Source organism: Heptranchias perlo, chromosome 2, assembly GCF_035084215.1.
Source record: "Heptranchias perlo isolate sHepPer1 chromosome 2, sHepPer1.hap1, whole genome shotgun sequence".
NCBI lineage: Eukaryota > Metazoa > Chordata > Chondrichthyes > Hexanchiformes > Hexanchidae > Heptranchias > Heptranchias perlo.
The window spans coordinates 122,558,217-122,578,629 of NC_090326.1; the positions used below are offsets into that span (position 1 = coordinate 122,558,217).

General features: G+C 43.2%; 1 protein-coding gene across 3 annotated transcripts in view; it reads left to right on the top strand.

Moving 5' to 3' along the window:
- The window catches only part of nmt2 (N-myristoyltransferase 2), a 66,186-nt gene that overhangs the window by 39,142 nt on the left and 6,631 nt on the right, over nt 1–20,413 (top strand). Inside the window, exons 5-10 of one of the 3 annotated variants that reach the window (XR_010967328.1) lie at nt 43–134; nt 232–348; nt 2,640–2,810; nt 4,970–5,078; nt 5,578–5,748; nt 5,852–6,011. Coding sequence is in view for 2 of the 3 variants with exons in the window: in XM_068006813.1 (XP_067862914.1) it covers nt 43–134; nt 232–348; nt 2,640–2,810; nt 4,970–5,078; nt 5,578–5,748 (660 nt within the window). In the remaining variant the exon portion in view is untranslated. The remainder of the gene's footprint in view (nt 1–42; nt 135–231; nt 349–2,639; nt 2,811–4,969; nt 5,079–5,577; nt 5,749–5,851; nt 6,012–20,413) is intronic. The other 2 variants (XM_068006813.1, XM_068006823.1) reach the window with 2 other exon arrangements.

Consider the following 20,413-nt stretch of genomic DNA (forward strand, 5'->3'; position numbering starts at 1 on the left):
TTAATGTGTTATGTTTTTTAATTAAACTGTTTTTGCTTGCAGCTGAAAGAATTGTATACATTGTTAAGTGAAAATTATGTGGAAGATGATGACAATATGTTTAGATTTGATTACTCTCCTCAGTTTTTACAGTGGTGAGTACACAATTCTACTTAATGCTGCTTTTTGTGACTTTTATTTTAAATTAAAATTAATTAGGATTGTTGATCTAAAAGGTGCATATTCTTACAGGGCTCTTCGTCCTCCAGGCTGGTTACCACAGTGGCACTGTGGAGTTCGTGTATCTTCAAACAGAAAATTAGTGGGGTTTATTAGTGCCATTCCTGCCAATATTCGTATTTATGAAATGTAGGTTCTCATTCTATTGCATTTGTTTCAAATATCGTTTAATTGTTTCTCTCAGCTGTTTTTTGTGAAAGCATCTTTTTACTACTGAACTAAAATTTAATTGCTGTAAAATTGCTGTCATTTTTTATTATTGAATTCCTTTTTTCTTTTACCTTTTGAGAGATGAAGTAACATGTTTATTTCAAATTTTTATAATGTGCTCAGGTTGTATGGTTAAGACCTCTTACAAGCTGAAGTCATATTATACCCTTGATATACAAATTCTTTTGTAACATGGCCATTTTCCACATTTCAAATCTGTGAGCACTTGATACTGGCACTCAACTCAAGTGTCAATCTGCTGCAATTTTTATGCTGCCATTCCACTCCTGATGGCATTGGAGCCTGCCCAATTGTGATGTTTCTAATGCTTCCATGCAATGTCAGATCCTGGCCAGTGTCAGTTTGTGACAGCATTCACTCAGTTGACGAGCCTATGACTAGGACATGAACTGACTTGATGGTAATGTGCTTGCAATCATTTGGGGATGGTTCCTCACTCCAACAACATTTCCCAGCAATACTGTCTCTAAACTCAGTAAATATCTGTACACCACCACAGCATTCCCTAACCTGGCTGACTGAAGAGGACTTAGTGGTCAAATGTAAATTATTCACCTTGCCTAAATTCCCTTTCGTCTGCACGTACCAAAGCTAGGCCTTTAATATATGTATGTGTTATAGTAAAGAAAGAAACATTTGTTAAAGGTGAGCCATATTTGCAGTATGGATAACATGGCAACAGTAGCACCATTGTTGCTCCTAGAAACAATGTTATTACCATAAGAATTGTCAGTATACAACATATACATAAATTTTAAATGATCAATAATTGTACATATTATGCAGGTCATTTTAATTTATTGGGAAGAATGCACTGTTGGCTGTTTAAAATGCTAATCTGGACCATAAGAGATAGGAGCAGGAGTAGGCCATTCGGCCCCTTGAGCCTGCTCCACCGTTCAATGAGATCATGGCTGATCTGATTTTTACCTCAACTCCACTTTCCCGCCTTTTCCCCATATCCTTTGACTCCCTTGCTGTTCAAAAATTTGTCTAACTCAGCCTTGAATGTATTCAATGACTCAGCCTCCACAGCTTTTTGGAGTAAAGCATTCCAGAGATTCACAACCCTCTGGGAGAAGAAATTCCTCTTCATTTCCATCTTAAATGGGCGACCCCTTATTCTGAAACTGTGCCCCCTAGTTTTAGATTCCCCCATGAGGGGTAACATCCTCTCAGCATCTACCCTATCGAGTCCCCTCAGAATCTTGTATGTTTCAATAAGATCGCCTCTCATTCTTCTAAACTCCAATGAGTATAGACCCAACCTGTTCAATCTTTCCTCATAAGACAACTCTTCCATACCCGGAATCAACCTAGTGAACCTTCTCTGAACTGCCTCCAATGCAAGTATGTCCTTCCTTAAATAAGGGCACCAGAACTGTACGCAGTACTCCAGGTGTGGTTCTCACCAGCACTCTGTACAGTTGTAGCATGACTTCCCTGCTTTTATACGCCATCCCCCTAGAAATAAAGGCCAATATTCCGTTTGCCTTCCAGATTACCTGCTGCACCTGTATGTTGACTTTTTGTGTTTCATGTACAAGGACACCCAGATCCCTCTGTACCACAGCATTTTGTAGTATTTCTCCATTCAAATAGTATTTTGCTTTTTTATTTTTCCTCCCAAAGTGGATGACTTCACATTTTCCCACATTATATTCCATCTGCCAAATGTTTGCCCATTCGCTTAACCCTTTGCAGACACTTTGTCCTCATTGCAACTTGTTTTTCCACCTATCTTTGTATCATCAGCAAATTTGGCTAGTAATCTGTGCAATATCTATAAAATGGTTTTTATTGACAATGCAGCAGTCTGGCTAGTGATCATGTCGTGAGTTGTACACTGCAGTTTTCTTAGAGCATTTCATTTAATGTATTCTTTCAAATTCGATATGTTCCTTTAATCCTACTTTATATTTGTATTAGACATTTATTCATCATTAGAAACCACTTCATTGCATTTGTTTCAAGTTGATTCACGATAATGTCACACAGATGAAAGATAGTATTTCCACTGAGGAATATAGTCTAGCATAGTGTAATATAGGTTTATATTGTATGATGGTTTTTTATAGAATATTTAGGATTACAGTGGTGAAGGCACAAAGAATTTTAATGGTCAGTTTTATAATACTTTTTTTTAACCTCAAATGCATAATTTTATGTTTTGTAATTGTTTCTGTCAGCGAGAAGATGATGGTAGAGATCAATTTTCTTTGTGTGCACAAGAAGCTGCGGTCGAAACGTGTTGCACCGGTTTTGATCCGTGAAATTACACGAAGGGTAAATTTGGAAGGGATCTTTCAGGCAGTGTACATAGCAGGAGTGGTTCTTCCAAAGCCTGTAGCTACATGCAGGTAGCATATTATTTTTGTTCATCTAAATTGTACATCGGAAGTTAATAACTGTAAGTGGTTGTGTCAATACATTTGTTAGACAAATGTATCCATTCTTCTCCAGCAGAGTCCCACCAACAGACATGAAGTAATCTATTTTCAAAGAAAAAGAATAATCAGTCAATCTATCTTTAAGTGATTGAGACCAGGAGTACTTCTTTGGCACCATTGGATCTTTAATGTCCACTAGATCAGATAAATGGCACCTAAATTTAACATTTCATCTGAAAGATGACACCCCTGACAAAGCAGCACTCCCTCAGAGCTTCACTGGAGTGTCAGTCTAGATGATGTGTTCACCCCCTGATGTGGGCTTGAACAACCAACCTTCTGACCCAGATGTGAGATTCCTATCAACTGAGCTAAGCAGAAACACAAACAACAAAAAATGCCGGAAATACACCAGATCCAATGCTGAAACATTAACTTGTCTTTTTTCCTCGCAGATGCTGATGGGTTTGCTGTGTATTTCCAGCATTTTCTATTTTAATTTGAGATTTACAGCATTTGTAGGGTTTTTTGTTTTGTTTTACCAATGATCCACAAATAAATGAACAAATGCCAGGTGTTGTATGTAAAATTACTATGATATTGTAGGCACTATTCCAAATTGGTAAAATGAAGGCAATTGAATTCCTTAAAAGCAAATGATTTGTATTGTAGGTAAAAAAAAAAGTGACAGTCTATAAAAAAAAATCATTTTTGCTTGTTTGATTTCAGCATTTGACTTGCTTGTTACTACGTTTATGTACCTTGTTTATAATGTTAATATCATGGAACAACAACAACTTGCATTTATATAGTGCCTTTCATGTAGAAAAATGTTCCAAGGCCCTTCATGGAAGCATATTCAGACAAAAATCAACACCAAGCCAAAGAAGGAGATATTAGGAGCAGCAACTTGGTCAAAGAAGTGTGTTTTAAGAGTCTTAAAACTTGGTCTTAAAAGTGGAGTGGTTTAGATAGGGCTTCAGATGGCTGAAGGCATGGCCACCAATGGTGAGACGAAGGGAGAAAGATGCACAAGAGGCCAGATTTGAGGAACATAGTTCTCACAGAGTTGTAGGGCTGGAGATGGTTACAGAGATAGGGAGGGGTGAGGTCATTAAGGGATTTAAACACAAGGATGAGAATTTTAAATTTGAGGCATTGGGAGACTCGCAGCCAATTGATGTATAATTAATGAGCACAGGGTCAGTGGGACTTGGTGCAGGATAGAATAAAGACACAGTTTTGGATGAGCTGTCGTTTATGGAGGGTGGAGGATGGAAGGCCGGCAGGAGAGCATTGAAATAGTTGACTCTGGAGGTGACAAAGGGTTTCAGTAGTAGATGGGCTGAGGCTAAGGCAGGAACGGGCAGTGTTATGGAGGTGGAAGTAGGTGATCTTTGTGATGAAGAGGATATGAGGTTGGAAGCTCAGTTTGGGATCAAGTTGGATGCTAGGGTTGCAAATAGTCATGTTCCATCTGAGACTGGTTGGGGAGGGGAATGGAATTGGTGGCGAGGGTACGGAGTTGTGGAGGCCAAAGGCTTATCAGGATTGGATGTCGGAAAAGTCATCTGACAACACAGAGGTAGTGGAAGAGTGAAAAGTGGTGGAGCGGTAGAGCTGGGTGTTGTCAGCATACATGTGGAAGCTGATCCCAAATCTTGAAATGATGTCGGCAAGGGGAAGCATGTAAATGAAGAAGAGGAGGGAGCAAAGGATAGATCCTTTGGGGACTTCAGAGGTAATCGTGCAGGGGCGGAAGAGAAGCCATTGCTAGAGATGCTGAAATTATGATTGGATAGGTAAGAGTGGAATGATGTGAGGGCAATCCCACTGAACTAGACAATAGGGGAGAGGTGTTGGAGGAGGATGGTATGGTCAACAATGTAAAAGGCTGCAGAGAGCTCAAAGGATGAGGAGGGACTCCACTCAACTCCTTTCTGTGACCAAGTTCAGAACTTCACACGTTTGGTTAGAAACGCACATCCTACCATTTTGGCACAGCACCAGTATGCTGTACTTAGTTTGCTGTTAATATTCTTGGAAGCTTGCGATCCAAGTGTCTTTGATGATGTTAGGATATCATTGATGCATTTGATTTAAGATCAATACTGCTGTTGTATTCCAAGGTACTGGCATCGATCCCTGAACCCCAGGAAGCTGGTGGAAGTGAAGTTCTCTCATCTCAGCAGAAACATGACTTTACAGAGAACCATGAAGCTCTACAGGTTACCAGATGTAAGCAGCTCAAACCACTTGCATCTTAAAATAGATACTACGGAAATAGTAACGCCCTTTCTAATTGGTTTCTTTTTGTCCCTTTCATACAGTGTTTGTTTCAGTGAGAGGAGAATTGAACAGTTTCAGAATGATATTTTGCATCATGTTCAGTTGTCCATCATAAATTGTACTGTACACAGATCATACTTTTATTTTGTGCTCTGCAATATTTGTTGTCAAATTGTCAGGAAGAAAAATTCCTAGCAGCTAAAAGAATCATCTTTTAAAAATATTCTTTGGTGCAATTATTGGAAAGTCAGTATTTCTGTTTTTTTTTCAGTAAATGTAAAATATACACTCATAGCAGTTAGTGGGTATGTTTATATTGCTACGGCATGGGTTCAAATGAAGGTACAACATAGACTAATGGTATGAAATTAGGCTAAACTGGTTAGAAATGGCAATACCAAATTCTGTTTATCTCAATGACAATTCCATTATATTTCTTTTCTGCTAGACCCCCAAGACAACAGGTTTGAGGCCAATGGAGCAAAAGGATATAAAAAGGGTACAAGAGCTGCTCTTTAATTATCTAAAGCAGTTTGAGCTTGCTCCAGTGATGAGTGAGGAAGAAGTGATCCACTGGTTATTGCCCCGTGAAAACATTATTGACACTTATGTGGTAGAGGTAATGCAATGCTGTTGTGTGTCTGTATATTTAATGACATTCTGTTTTTAAGAAATTTATAACAAAAAACTTTACACCACTCCCCACCCCCATCCCTTGACAGTCATCTAGGCTCAACATGAAAAATAGCCACTTGGGTGAGGAGTTGGAGGCGTTTTATCACCCGTGAAATTGTATCCTAGCACCAGACATGGTCTTTTTGGGGGAAAGGAAAGAGAGAAATTACGTTAAACATACCTAATCAGAATTTTTTGTTGAAACAGGTACTTACTTTATTTTTGAAAATTGTACATTATCCATTTGAAAAGAATATAAGGCAGGCTTATTGTTGTGGTTCATACATAATGTTTACAATATCAAGTGTTCATTCAGAATTTGATTTGTTTCAAAAACTTAGCCACTATTTAAACTCATGCTGAGAACATTTGCAGGAAAGCAAGCTATGTTGTCAATATACCATTGTAGAACAAGCAGAAACACTTTCATGCAAGCTTTAGCAATGTATTTAAAAAGCACACTTCATTTGGTAGAGAACATGGAGTATTCTTGTTAGAGAATTGGCTTTCTTTCACCATCTTACTACTATTTCAATAATATTGAAATGGAATGAGTAATAAATTGTATATTGACACTTGAGGAATGTAGTAACATTTCTGCAGGAGCATGGAAAATACCAGAATTATAAGTTACTCAAATATTTTTAATGGTGCCTCTAATATGCAGAAAATAATTTATTCCAGACATAATATACTTTTGTAAAATGTTTGCTTTGAAAGAGGAAATTGACTTTCCATCTTCAGTGGTTTAGTAGTAAAACATAGTAGAATGGATTATTAAATTTAAGACCTTTTTGATCTATGCATAATATTTCCATAATGAAGACTATTAATGCAAGCTTAGTTTTATGTTTCTGTCAAGTATCTGCACATTGAACATAGCAACACTAATTGTTATTAAGAAATGCACTCGAGACATTGGCATTTATTTTCATCCCCCAGTGGAAAATTGTCAGGAGATGGGCAGGGCAAGAGCAATGACAGTTGATGGGGGGGGGGGGGGAACCTGTCCTAGTTTCTGGGTCATCCATCGTGTGCATGGTTGAGATGAGCTGCCAGCATGAAACATGCTCCCCATCGGCAACACGCTAATTAGGAGGTGGAAAATTGGGTGCTGCTGCAGGTTCTTGAGGCTGAGCAGCAGTTTAAGGGGGAGGTGCATTTTTTGTGGCCAACACAAGGAAGCAACACTGTGCAGCTGCAAGATGTTGTCAGGGGAAATTTAAATTCAATTAATTAAATAAAATCTGGAATTAAAAAAAACTTGTATCAGTAATGGTGGCCATGAAACTACCGAATTGTCGTAAAAACCCATCTGGTTCATTAATGTCCTTTAGGAAAGGAAACCTGCTGTCCTTATCCGGTCTGGCCTATATGTGACTCCAGACCCACGGCAATGTGGCTGATTCATAATCGCCCTCTGAAATGGCCGGGCAAGCCACTCAGTTGTACAATCTTACTACAGAAAGTCACAATAAGAATAAAACCGGACGGACCACCCGGCATCGGACCACTAGGCACTGGACACGACAAAGGCAAACCATGCCCAGTCAACCCTGCAAAATCCTCCTCACTAACAAATCTGGGACTTGTGCCAAAATTGGGAGAGCTGTCCCACAGACTAGTCAAGCAACAGCCTGACATAGCCATACTCACAGAATCATACCTTTCAGCCAACGTCCCAGACTCTTCCATCACCATCCCTGGATATGTCCTGTCCCACCGGCAGGACAGACCAACCAGAGGTGGTGGTACAGTGGTATACAGTTAGGAGGGAATGGCCCTGGGAGTCCTCAACATTGACTCTGGACGCCATGAAATTTCAAGGCATCAGGTCAAACATGGGCAAGGAAACCTTCTGCTGATTACCACCTACCGCCCTCCCTCAGCTGATGAATCAGTCCTCCTCCATGTTGAGCATCACTTGAAGGAAGCACTGAGGGTAGCAAGGGCACAGAATGTACTCTGGGTGGGGGACTTCAATGACCATCACCAAGAGTGGCTCGGTAGCACCACTACTGACTGAGCTGGCCGAGCCCTGAAGGACATGGCTGCCAGACTGGGCCTGCGGCAGGTGGTGAGCGAACCAACACGAGGGAAAAACCTACTTGACCTCGTCCTCACCGATCTACCTGTTGCCGATGCATCTGTCCATGACAGTATTGGTAGGAGTGATCACCGCACAGTCCTTGTGGAGACAAAGTCCCGTCTTCACACTGAGGACACCATCCAAAGTGTTGTGTGGCACTACCACCGTGCTAAATGGGATAGATTCAGAACAGATCTATCAGCTCAAAACTGAGCATCCATGAGGCGCTGTGGGCCTTCAGCAGCAGCAGAATTGTATTCCAGCACAAGATGTAGCCTCATGGACTGGCATATTCCTCACTCTACCATTACCAACAAGCCAGGGGATCAACCCTGGTTCAATGAGGAGTGTGGAAGAGCATGCCAGGAGCAGCACCAGGCATACTTAAAAAAAAAAGGTGCCAAACTGACGAAGTTACAACACGGGACTACATGCATGCTGAACAGCGGAAGCAACATGCTATAGACAGAACTAAGCAATTCCACAACCAACGGATCAGAATCAAAGCTCTGCAGTCCTGCCACATCCAGTCGGGAATGGTGGTGGACAATTAAACAACTAACGGGAGGAGGAGGCTTTGTGAATATCCCCTTCCTCAATGATGGTAGGGTCCAGCATGTGAGTGCAAAAGACAAGGCTGAAGCCTTTGCAACCGTCTTCAGCCAGAAGTGCCGAGTGGATGATTCATCTTGGCCTCACCGATATCCCCACCATCACAGAAGCCAGTCTTCAGCCAATTCGATTCTCTCCACGTGATATCAAGAAATGGCTGAGTGCACTGGATACAGCAAGATTATGGGCCCCGACAACACTGTAATGCTGAAGACGTGCTCCAGAACTAGTTCCAGTACAAGTACAACACTAGCATCTACCAGACAATGTGGAAAATTGCCCAGGAATGTCCTGTCCACAAAAAGCAGGACAAATCCAATCCGGCCAATTACCGCCCCATCAGTCTACTCTCAATCATCAGCAAAGTGATGGAAGATGTTGTCGACAGTGCTGTCAAGCGGCACTTACTCACCAATAACCTGTTCACCGATGCGCAGTTTGGTTTCCGCCAGGACCATTTGGCTCCAGACCTCATTACAACCTTGGTCCAAACATGGACAAAAGAGCTGAGTTTCAGAGGTGAGGTGAGAGTGACTGCCCTTGACATCAAGGCAGCATTTGACCGAGTGTGGCAACAAGGAGCCCTATTAAAATTGAAGTCAGTGGGAATCCGGGGGAAAACTCTGCAGTGGCTGGAGTCATACCTAGCACAAAGGAAGATGGTAGTGGTTGTTGGAGGCCAATCATCTCAGCTCCAGGACATTGATGTGGGAGTTCCTCAGGGCAGTGTCCTAGACCCAGCCATCTTCAACTGCTTCATCAATGACCTTCCCTCCATCATAAGGTCAGAAGTGGGGGTGTTCGCTGATGATTGCACAGCGTTCAGTTCCATTTGCAACCCCTCAAATAATGAAGCAGTCTGTGCCCGCATGCAGCATGACCTGGACAATATCCAGGCTTGGGCTGATAAGTGGCAAGTAGCATTCGTGCCAGACAAGTGCCAGGCAATGACCATCTCCAACAAGAGAGAGTCTAACCTCCTCCCCTTGACATTCAACGGCATTACCATTGCCGAATCCCCCACCAACATCCTAGGGATCATCATTGACCTGAAACTTAACTGGACCAGCCACATAAATACTGTGGCTACAAGAGCAGGTCAGAGGCTGGGTATTCTGCAGTGAGTGACTCATCTCCTGACTCCCCAAAGCCTTTCCACCATCTACAAGTCAGAAGTGTGATGGAACACTGTCCAATTGCCTGGATGAGTGCAGCTCCAACAACACAAGAAGCTCGGCACCATCCAGGACAAAGCAGCCTGCTTGATTGGCATCCCATTCACCACCTTAAACATTCACTCCCTCCACCACCGGCATACCATGGCTGCAGTGTGTACCATCTACAGGATGCACTGCAACAAGTCACCAAGGCTCCATCGACACCACCTCCCAAACCCTTGACCTCTGCCACCTAGAAGGACAAGGGCTGCAGGCACATGGGAACAATACCATCTGCACGTTCTCCTCCAAGTCACACACCATCCCGACTTGGAAATATATCGCCGTTCCTTCATCGTCGCTGGGTCAAAATCCTGGAACTACCGACCTAACAGCAATGTGGGAGAACCTTCACCACACGGACTGCAGTGGTTCAAGAAGGCGGCTCATCACCATCTTCTCAAGGGCAATTAGGGATGGGCATTAAATGCTGGCCTTGCCAGCGACACCCGCATCCCATGAACGAATTTTTAAAAAAGGAAGAATTCCAACAGGGCCCTCAGATTTTCTCGTGGAGCATGTGGAGATTCTCGTGGAGCATGTTGAGATTAGAAAAGAGATCCTCCGGCCCCTTACATGGCCAGCGGATACCAAGACAAATCTATGGAACAGGCTCCCTAGGGAGGTGGTGGAAGCAGTTATAATTGATGTATTCAAATTCAAATTGATAGTTTTTATTCAGAAAATAGCGTTTTGGGATACAGTATATGAGTAATTTGAAACATGACATACAGTAAGTGTAGCATGCTTGGAAGGAACAAGGTGTCTTTGGACTTATGGTTCCCAAACAAGCTCCCCCACTGCAATTTTCCTTGTCATTTCTGGGACTGTTGTAGACTAATTGATAGAGATTGATTGCTATGATTAGTCAACAACTCCATTATCATGGTATCATGTGACTACATGGATGGTCGATGGCAAACTTGATGGACCTTGGCCTTTTTTCATCTAGAAATGCCTGTGTTCCAAATTGGTGAATGTGATCAGCATTATATCCAGAATCTAGCTTCAATGCAGAAAGAAATTTAATGGTCTCACCAGAAGTGTCAAGGTGAGACTCCCCATCACATCTCTCATGCTTTCTGCACAGCCCTGCAGCCTCAGCGCTGTCAATCCTTCCCTTCTTTCCCCATGGCTGTCCATAAGCTAGCAGGAAAAGCTTTACTGCACCTCCTTTCTGTTTGCACTCACCCACAAAAGCTGCTACTAACCCCGCAACGACTCCTGCATCTCAATCTCACTTGCTGCTTCTTCCTGTCATTGTGCACTATGGTAAGCTTTCTATGATAAGCTGACTCATACATGTTGAGGGTTGAAAGCCTTTGGCTAGAACATATATTAACCCACTTCCACTCTACAAACTTCTCCTGCAAGAACACAACAGGAGGGAGACAACCAGCAAAGGAGGAGATCAGGCTATGCTGTAAACATTCACTCCTATGGAAAAGGACACCACTGAAATCGTAAGAAAACACACAGCAGTCAGTATTGGAGACGAATAGGCTGGAGGCCCGGCACAGCAGGGTTTGTTGGCATCTCCCCTTTCTCTTTCCACTTAATTTTTTCAATCACCCTCATATAATCATACCCTGAATATGACAACCTGGTGTTAGACTGCACTGCCACTGATCTGCTTGTGCTTAACCTCCCAACTACATCCTAACCCTGTGTCATTTAGATAGTAATTTTGGAGGGATTATACTAGGGATTTCACCAGGCACAAGTGAGCAGGTGGAGGTGGCAAGAAAGGCCAAGCCAAGACCTAACCAGAGGGACAGCTCATGACCTAACTCTACTGAAGAGGACAGAAATGTTGGGGCCGATTTTCGGATGGCCGAGTGGGGGCGGGGGGGGCTTGTAAAATGTGGAAATCCCGGAGTGAGTCCAGAGCCCGGCTCCAACCCGCCCACTTCCGGGTTCCCCAATGACTCGTTCGGGTGCATGCACAGCTGACAATTCACATACTTATTTAGATAGTTGAGGTCCTTGACAGTTGGGATGTCTTGTTGAAGTTGTAGAAGACATTAGTAAGGCCACACTTGGAATACTGTGTACAGTTCTGGTCACCCTATTATAGAAAGGATATTATTAAACTAGAAAGAGTGCAGAAAAGATTTACTAGGATGCTACCGGGACTTGATGGTTTGACTTATAGGGAGAGGTTAGACAGACTGGGACTTTTTTCCCTGGAGAGTAGGAGGTTAAGGGGTGATCTTATAGAAGTCTATAAAATAATGAGGGGCATAGATAAGGTAGATAGTCAAAATCTTTTCCCAAAGGTAGGGGAGTCTATAACGAGGGGGCATAGATTTAAGGTGAGAGGGGAGAGATACAAAAGGGTCCAGAGGGGCAATTTTTTCACTCAAAGGGTGGTGAGTGTCTGGAACGAGCTGCCAGAGGCAGTAGTAGAGGCGGGTACAATTTTGTCTTTTAAAAAGCATTTGGACAGTTACATGGGTAAGATGGGTATAGAGGGATATGGGCCAAGTGCAGGCAATTGGGACTAGCTTAGTGGTATAAACTGGGCGACATGGACATGTTGGGCCGAAGGGCCTATTTCCATGTTGTAAACTTCTATGATTCTATGACCTCATTGGCAGGAGATTTTGGCAGGGGTGCAATTTTCAAGTATCCTCGCGTGTTTCCCATGCTGTGGGAAACACTCCCTGTTGAAGCAGACGTGTTTCAGCCAGCAGCCAGTGGGAGATGCAAAGGATTATTTGACCGGTTTGGGGGGGCACCTCATTCATTGCAGCACTCTGTCACTTTAGACAAAGTTTTGGCTGCAACACCTTTGTCTTTCCACTCAATTATTAATTTATACCCTAAACTCTGCTGTGCAATCACATTTACCTACTTTGCTGACCCCCTCAAACTCTCACCGTCAGGATGGGGGGCGCCATAGCTGCATTCATCACTTCATCCGAGGACGAGCACCATCGCTAGGCACGCCGTCCACCTCCGCCACATGGAGCTCCACAACACAGTGCTGCGCCACACGCACTTGCACAACAGCATGGAGGGCAACAACCGAGAGAGCGGCATCGCAGGAGGCACTACCCTCGCCACCGGGTCTACAGACCGAGGCTCAGCTTCCTGGACCTCTGAGGAGCAGTGCATACGGAGGCTCAGGCTCAGTTGCCAGGTAGTCACGGACATCTGCAGCCCTCTTCATGCCGAGCTGCTCTTATAGTGTCTGTTGTGCCTGCAGAACAGAGAGGAGTGCCGCTGGAGGAGGCCCCATCCACATCTGCCACCCATATTAAGGAGGAGGAGGCAGAGGAGGAGCGACCCATTGGCAAAACAGCTGCTCACCTGGCTGCTCGTGAGGCCAGGGAGTCACTGATATGTGAACGGTTCTCCTAACATCAGACAGTGTAAAGAGTCCAGTTCTCACCACCTGGACAGAGGAGCGGCCACACCAGCCCCTTCCCCTGCACAAAATAGTCGTGCACCTACACCCACTGTAGAGTGACCCTGTGGGTGGCATCAAGTGTGGGTGTTCATGGTGAACCTCATGAAAGGGACTTATTGCACAAGCCAGTCAAGAATGGGCAAGACATGGTGATAATAAGAATTATTGTGAGTGGAAAAAAAATCAAATATAAATTTTAAAAAAACATGACAAAGCGTCAAACACCCTTATGCATCCCCTTTGTGCTCACAAAAACTTTGCCGTACGCTTCCGGCTACTCCTATGTGGTGCTTCCCTTGTGGCTGCAGCAGAGGTAGTGGCTGGTTGCTCTTGTTAATGCCCTGACCGATTAGATGCTTTGGGCCGACGCCCTCTGGGTTTCGGTGCCCGTGAGGATCCACCCAAAGACTGCTCCACCTGCACCTGTGCAGAGGCAGACTCGACCACCTGGAGAGGAGGCAGCATTGCGGGTACTGGTTGAGGGGGGGCAACGGGTGAGATTTGGAAGCGTTTTGAGTGGCATCCCCTTTTGCCATCATCCCTCTCCTGGGCCAGGCCCACATCACTCCTACCACTCTGCTGGACGACAGTTTGGAGGACGTGTGTGAAGCCTTGTAAGGCCAGTGCCTGAGTATCTGCCCGCCTGTTTAAGGCGGCAGAAAGTTGCTCACCCTGAGTCCGAATGGCCATTGTCAGGGCCTCACTGGACTTATTGTTGAGCTGTGCTTGAAGCTCGATGGAGGCTAGCCTTTCCTCCATTGCAGACATTCCTGCACTTACCCGCGACACTATCTCCGAGATGCCCTCACGTCCCTATGACAGTATTCCACTCGTGCAGGAGTTGGACTCCTCCATCCTCTGCGCGATTGTGGAGAGTGCACGTGGCACCTGTTCCAGCACCTCGCAAATGTGCTGCTGCCCCTCGATCATTCTCCTTTTCATGGATGGCCCCCAGGGTTCAACATCTGTGTCCAGCTGAGCAGAGCCTGGAAAGGAATGCTCCCACCGACGCGGACTCTCCACAGCTGCCCCTGCCACCATTGTCTGCTCGTGCTCACATGCGTGGTGACTCACCATGTGCGACCCCAACTAAGTGACGACGGGGACCCACCGAGGTGTGTGTATCTGCGCTGGTGGATGGCTCTCTCAGATGTGACACTGCCCCCTCAGAGGCCGGCATGTCCTCTGAGGAATCGCCTTCCGCAGTCGCTGAAGGTCTTGTAAGAGAACAGAAGGCAATATTAAGCATGATGACAGATGTTGAGGTGCTGAAGATGGCAAGGCATGTTAACATCATTTGCTATTGTGAGTGCTGAATGTTAAAGTTCTGTCACCAGCTGTTCGTCGGGTGCCAGTCTCGGCGTCCCCCACGGACAGGCACTCGAGGGTGCGGCTCAAATCGAGAGCTTCCTGCTCTGCGTCTGTGAGGACAACCTGATGTTGCGGCCCCCCTCCGGTCTCCGCCCTCTCCCGTCCATTCTGGGCTCTCTTCTATAAGGGGAGAAAGTAGAGAGGCATGAGTGAAGGATGGTGACGTGGTCAACCGCTGAATGCATTGGTTTGGGTAAAGTTGACCGTGAAAGAGATGCATCAGAGGGTGAGTATGAGACTGTGCCATGACATTGTATGAGGATTGGGTGGAGTGGTAGTGGTAGTGGTGGGATGAGCACTGGGGAGGTGAGTAAGTGCAGGGAAGTTGAGGATGAGGTTTGAGTGGGTGTGAGGAGTGATGTGATAGAGTAGTGTTGGCAGTGCAGAAGGAGTTGTGGGGTGGGGGCAGTGATGTGGAAGACGGAGTGTAGGAAAATGAGTAAGTGTACTCACTTTGGCTGACCTAGTTAAGTCATTGAAGTGCTTCCTGCACTGTATCCAGCTGCGGGATACATTGCTGCTGCTGCTGCTGACCTCCTCTGCCACCTCAAGCCAGGCCTTCTTGGTGGCAGAGGCAGGCCACTTCCTCCTGTCCACCGGGTAGAATATCTCTCTCCTCCTCCTCCTCACCCCATCCAGTAACACCTGGAGTGAGGCATCATTAAACCTGGGAGCAGCCTTTCCCCTGGGCTGCTCCATGCTGCTCTTTTGGTTGTTTGCTGCAGGAGCAGCATTGGAGGATTGCCCCTTTATAAAGGGCTCCTCCAGCTGACAGCCTGTGATGCGGGTGCGCAGTCCGCCCACTGCGCAGGTTTCCAATGGGAAATCCGGAAACCAAGGTAAGTGGCTTCAATTTACCCACAATCGCGTGGGGAAAGCACCGATTTTACTGGGCGGGTTACTCACACTCTCAGTCGCCTCCCCCTGCCAACCCACCTCCCTGGTAATATCGGGGCCGTAGACTTCAAGGACCCGGCATTTTTTTTTAAATGTACACTAGCAATTGCTGAATTCATTGACCTGCCTAATAATATGGTGGAGTCCACTACCAACTTGTATGTGGTTTTCATGCCTGGCATTGAACACTCTACAATCAGCCAGCTTATGGTCACCTCAGTGGCCATTACAGATGAGCCTTCACTTCCTGCAGGAGTTTAACACCAGTAATAGCACCTCTCGGGTGTGCATACTGGGGCCATTCAGGCTTGGGGCTCAGCCATCATGTCTGCCTTGAACAAGCTGGGAGATCGAATGGATAGGAGCTTCACTTGAATTGCCGATCTCAGAGTTTGCAGTCCTGCAGATCAGTAGGTGTGTTGAGCCGCAGCCCAATCACATTATATGAAGGAGCCCGCGCGATGATATGGGTGCAGTCAATGATACATTGGACTTGGGAGAATCCTGCAATCTGTGCAAGCTTTAGCCTTCTGCTTCTGCATGTCCATGAGGAAAATGATGAAAGTATTTTCGTTAGCAAACTTTTGGGGAGAGAGTTCCAGACTTTTACTACCCTTTGTGTAAAAAAAAGTGCTTCCTGATTTTGCTCCTGAATGGCCTAACTCTAATTTTAAGATTATGTCCCCATTGTGCTTGATTATCCTACCAGAGGCAATAGTTTCTCTGTATTTACCCTATCATATCCTTTTAACAGTTTAAACAACTCGATCAGATCATCCCTTATTTCATACTCAAGGGAGTACAAGCCAAGTTTATGCAACCTGTCCTCATAATTTAACTCTCTAAGCCCTGGTATCATTCTGGTATATCTGTACTGCACCTCCTCCAAGGCCAATATATCCTTCCTGAGGTGTGGTGTCTGACCAAGGCTGTATACAACTGAAGTGCACTTCCTCCCCTTTATATTCCAGCCCCTTTGAGATCAAGGCCAACATTCCATTAGCCTTTTTGATTGCTTTTTTTGCTAGCTTTTAATGACTCCCAAATCTCTCTGCTCCTCTACAGTTCTTATTTTCTCACTTTAGAAAATACTCTGATTTATCTTTTTTGGATCCAGAGTGGATGACCTCACACTTGCCTGTATTGAACTCTGTTTTCTATAGTTTTGCCCACTCACTTAATCTACCCATGTCCCTTTGCAACTTCTTGCCCCCATCTGCACTGTTTACTGTTGCTCCTAATGTAGTGTTATCTGCAAACTTGGATATACAACTCTCTTGTCCTTCATCCAAGTAATTAATAAAGTGAAAAATTGAGGCCCCAGAACAGATCCCTGGGCAACACCATTTGTCACATCCCACTAATCAGGGTACATACACTTTATCCTCACTCTCTACTTCCTATCTCCTAACCAAATTCCAACAGAATAATAAAATATGGAGGAAAAAATAAAAAGTTTTTTTTAAAGTCAACTTAGTTTAAAAAAACACAGCAGGAGTACTTCACTGCCGACTGGGAGTATCAGAATCCACCATCATGAAAACCCAGGATAGGCAGTGATGTTGGAATGTCAATATTTTCCTCCATATTTTGTTATTCTGCACCCTGGCTAAGAGTACAAGTAACTGACCTGCTCTGTTGTCTACCAACGTTGCTTTTGAAGGATTGTGAAGGCAGGTTAGGTTGATTTGTTGAGTTTCCTTTCCTTCCCTTCCCCCTGCTAATGGTTAGTTGGTGATTGAGAATCATGGTAAATGGTTCTCCAGGAAAAGGATTTGGGAGTGATCATTGATCATACTCTAAAATGAATTTAAGAAAATGCAGAAACACATTAAAAGGGTGATACGTTTCTTTAAATACCATAGTTTCTTATCAAAATGCCCTTACATGGCATGGCAGCATGACCTAATCACAATTGGTTCACATGGAATTTTACATTTCTGAGCTAGTGGTCCTTTGTTATGGGTGAAGCAGACTCGACCTTCAATCGCTTTGTTTTCTACCCTTCTACAAACTAAAGTAAGCAAGTTTCTCTTATCTTCCTTCCTGGGGTCTGCAAAACATTCTTTAAGTTTTAACTAGGTTAGTACCACAAATGGATATTTTCAAGGTTTAGAGAATGCAGGTGGAATCTACCTTTTCAGAATGTTGATGAAACTAAGAATTGAATTTTCTGGCTATATTCATGTGCTATTTCTTTCGTATACTGGAGTCAGCATTCTACATTTTATCCCTTGTTAACCCTTGTCCTCTAACAAGGAAACAGCGGTTCAAACTAGTAAATGGTAAATTTAGGACTGATTTGATGAAGTTCTTCATGCAGAGTGATTAATGTATAGAATAGACTTTCAAATAGAATAGTGAAGGTAAAAATTCTGGAAGCATTTAAGGTACAGTTGGATGGTACAATGTGGAGATTTTATGATCTTTTCGGATGCCTGAATTTGAACGGGCTTGTTAGATGAAATTATACGGGCTGAATATCTTCCTCATCTAAAACTACCTTAGGATCTTTCGAAAGCATCTGGTCAAGCAAATCAGGTACAGGAGGGCATTAGACTAAAATCAGAACAAGTGAGACTGACAGTGTACAGTCAGTGTGAGGCCAATTCTGGAATATGGGGTGCAATTTTGGTTGGACTAGCTCAAAAAAGATTTAGATGCATTAGAAGAGGTTCAGAGGAGTGTCCAGGATGATTCCAGGCCTTGTAGAGACTAAGTTATAAAGAAAAGCTGAAGCAACCAAACTTATTTTCACTGAAGAAAAGACAGGTGAGACATGATCAGTCAGCACATTCGGCTGTTAACCGAAAGGTTGGTGGTTCGAGCCCACCCAGGGATGGGAGCTTTGAGTTTCTTGAAAGGGGAAAATTTACAGGGCAATGGGGAAAGAGCAGGGGAGTGGGACTAATTGGATAGCTCTTTCACAGAGTTGGCACTGGCGCGATGGGCCGAATGGCCTCCTTCTGTGCTGTATGATTCTTTGATTCTATGATACAGGTCTTCCAAATAACGAAGACCGTAGGTGAGGTGGAATTAAAAAGCTACTGATCTTGGATAATGAGTATAGAACTAGAATACACTGCTATTTGTATGATAATTGTAAACAATTTTACAACACCAAGTTATAGTCCAGCAATTTTATTTTAAATTCACAAGCTTTCGGAGATTTTCTCCTTCCTCAGGCAAATGTTTCAAGATCTCCTTGAAGCCTACGCATTTATACATATTGAACAATAAAACATGGTGTTTACAGACTGCCCCTGCAACTGCCCGTTGCCAAGGCAATCACCGTGTTCAGACAGAGACCACATCATTTGTATGATACACAGACTCAATTTACTTCAAATTACTTTGGTTGTATCAAAATATTTTATATACTTGTTTTCTTTGAAATATTCTACTATCATTTTTCTTTGGAAAATTAGGTTGCGTTATCCAATTAGATTGTATTTAGTCTCTAATGGAAATACGAAGGTAATTTTGAACATTAATGCCTTTACTGCCAGAGTTGATCAGGCTGATAATTGTGCAGGTTCTTCCACATTTGGCTATTAATTCAGGGTTGTAAGCCTTATGGCAATTTTTGCCAGACAGCTGGTAGAGAATCTTGTTAACTTTTTTAGGCATTTTGAACACTGGTATTTTCCAGAAATTGACAAGAAAATCAACATGCCCTCAACTTGAGACAAAATAGTCTGAAAAATAAAAATTAAAAACCACCAATGCTGGAAATTCCAAATAAAAACAGAAAATGTTGGGACTGCACAGCAGGTCAGCCACCATCCATAAAGGGAAAAGATGGGTTCTGATGTTTCAGTTATGTAACTCGAAGTAATCCATCATCAAAATTGCGTTCAGTGAAAGGTTACACACCCGAAATGTCACTAACTGATCTTTTCTCTTTACAGACGCTGATTGACCTGCCTATTTCCAGTAATTTGAATATAGTTTGATTTAAATCTATATATATCCATTTTATCCATTATATTCTGTTGTTCCTAAAATATGTCCATCACCACCTTATACATCAAAACAGATAATGGTGGCATATTTATAAATTACTGCCAATTTGTTAAATTCATTGACATATTTTGGATGTGTTTTGTCCTTTATAGCCCAACAATACAGAAATTGATTTTTAAAAATTCTCTTGACTTTTAGCACAAATAATCATGCATACACCTACATTTCTGGTTTGGTTCGGTTCTTTTAATACATTGCGAACTAGTCAGTCTTAAATTGACTTTACCCGTTATAAAATGTGTGCTAGGAATACCTCTGTGCTATTAAAAGCATTGTGGATTTCATTTCAAAAATTACAAATTTTAAATACATCTTGGGTGGTATTATGGTTCCCCACTGAAAAAGTACTTACACGTACAGTTTGAGTGTTGTGGAAAAACGTATTGTTGGTAGAAAGGGAGAGGAGTTGTAGAGAGGGTGTTTTTATATTTCTGTATTAACCAGAAATAATGTGTGATATTTGAAGTCATGAACATGGTAGATCCAAAGTTCATTATAGATGGATCTTAACACATTTTTGTAAATTGCTTTGAATTTTAGGGTGCAGCTTAAATTAGAAAACCGCAAATTCTCTCAACGTCAAGCATGCCTTTAACAAAGAATGATGTTTAACAGACTTTAATCCATTCTATTGATTTCCGAATATTCTTATTTAAACATTAATTGACGATTGCATCTTTGAGGAAGTGGCTGAGTAAAATTACTTACTCAGCAATCATGTATTTGCAAATTAATTCAGCTTCCTCGAGACATCAAACACAGTAACTTCACAATATCTCTGTTCCCCCTCCCCCTGCCCTGTGCAATTTGCACTCACTTGCAGTCATCATTTTAATTTGTATTAAGTGTTTTTTTAAAAAAGTAGCAGTAATGGCTATTGTATTTGTTACCAAATTTGGATTGTCCATGTATTTGTGGACAAGTTTTGTCTTCAACTTTGATATTTAAAGATGATCAAACTGATATTCAAAATGGCCTTTAA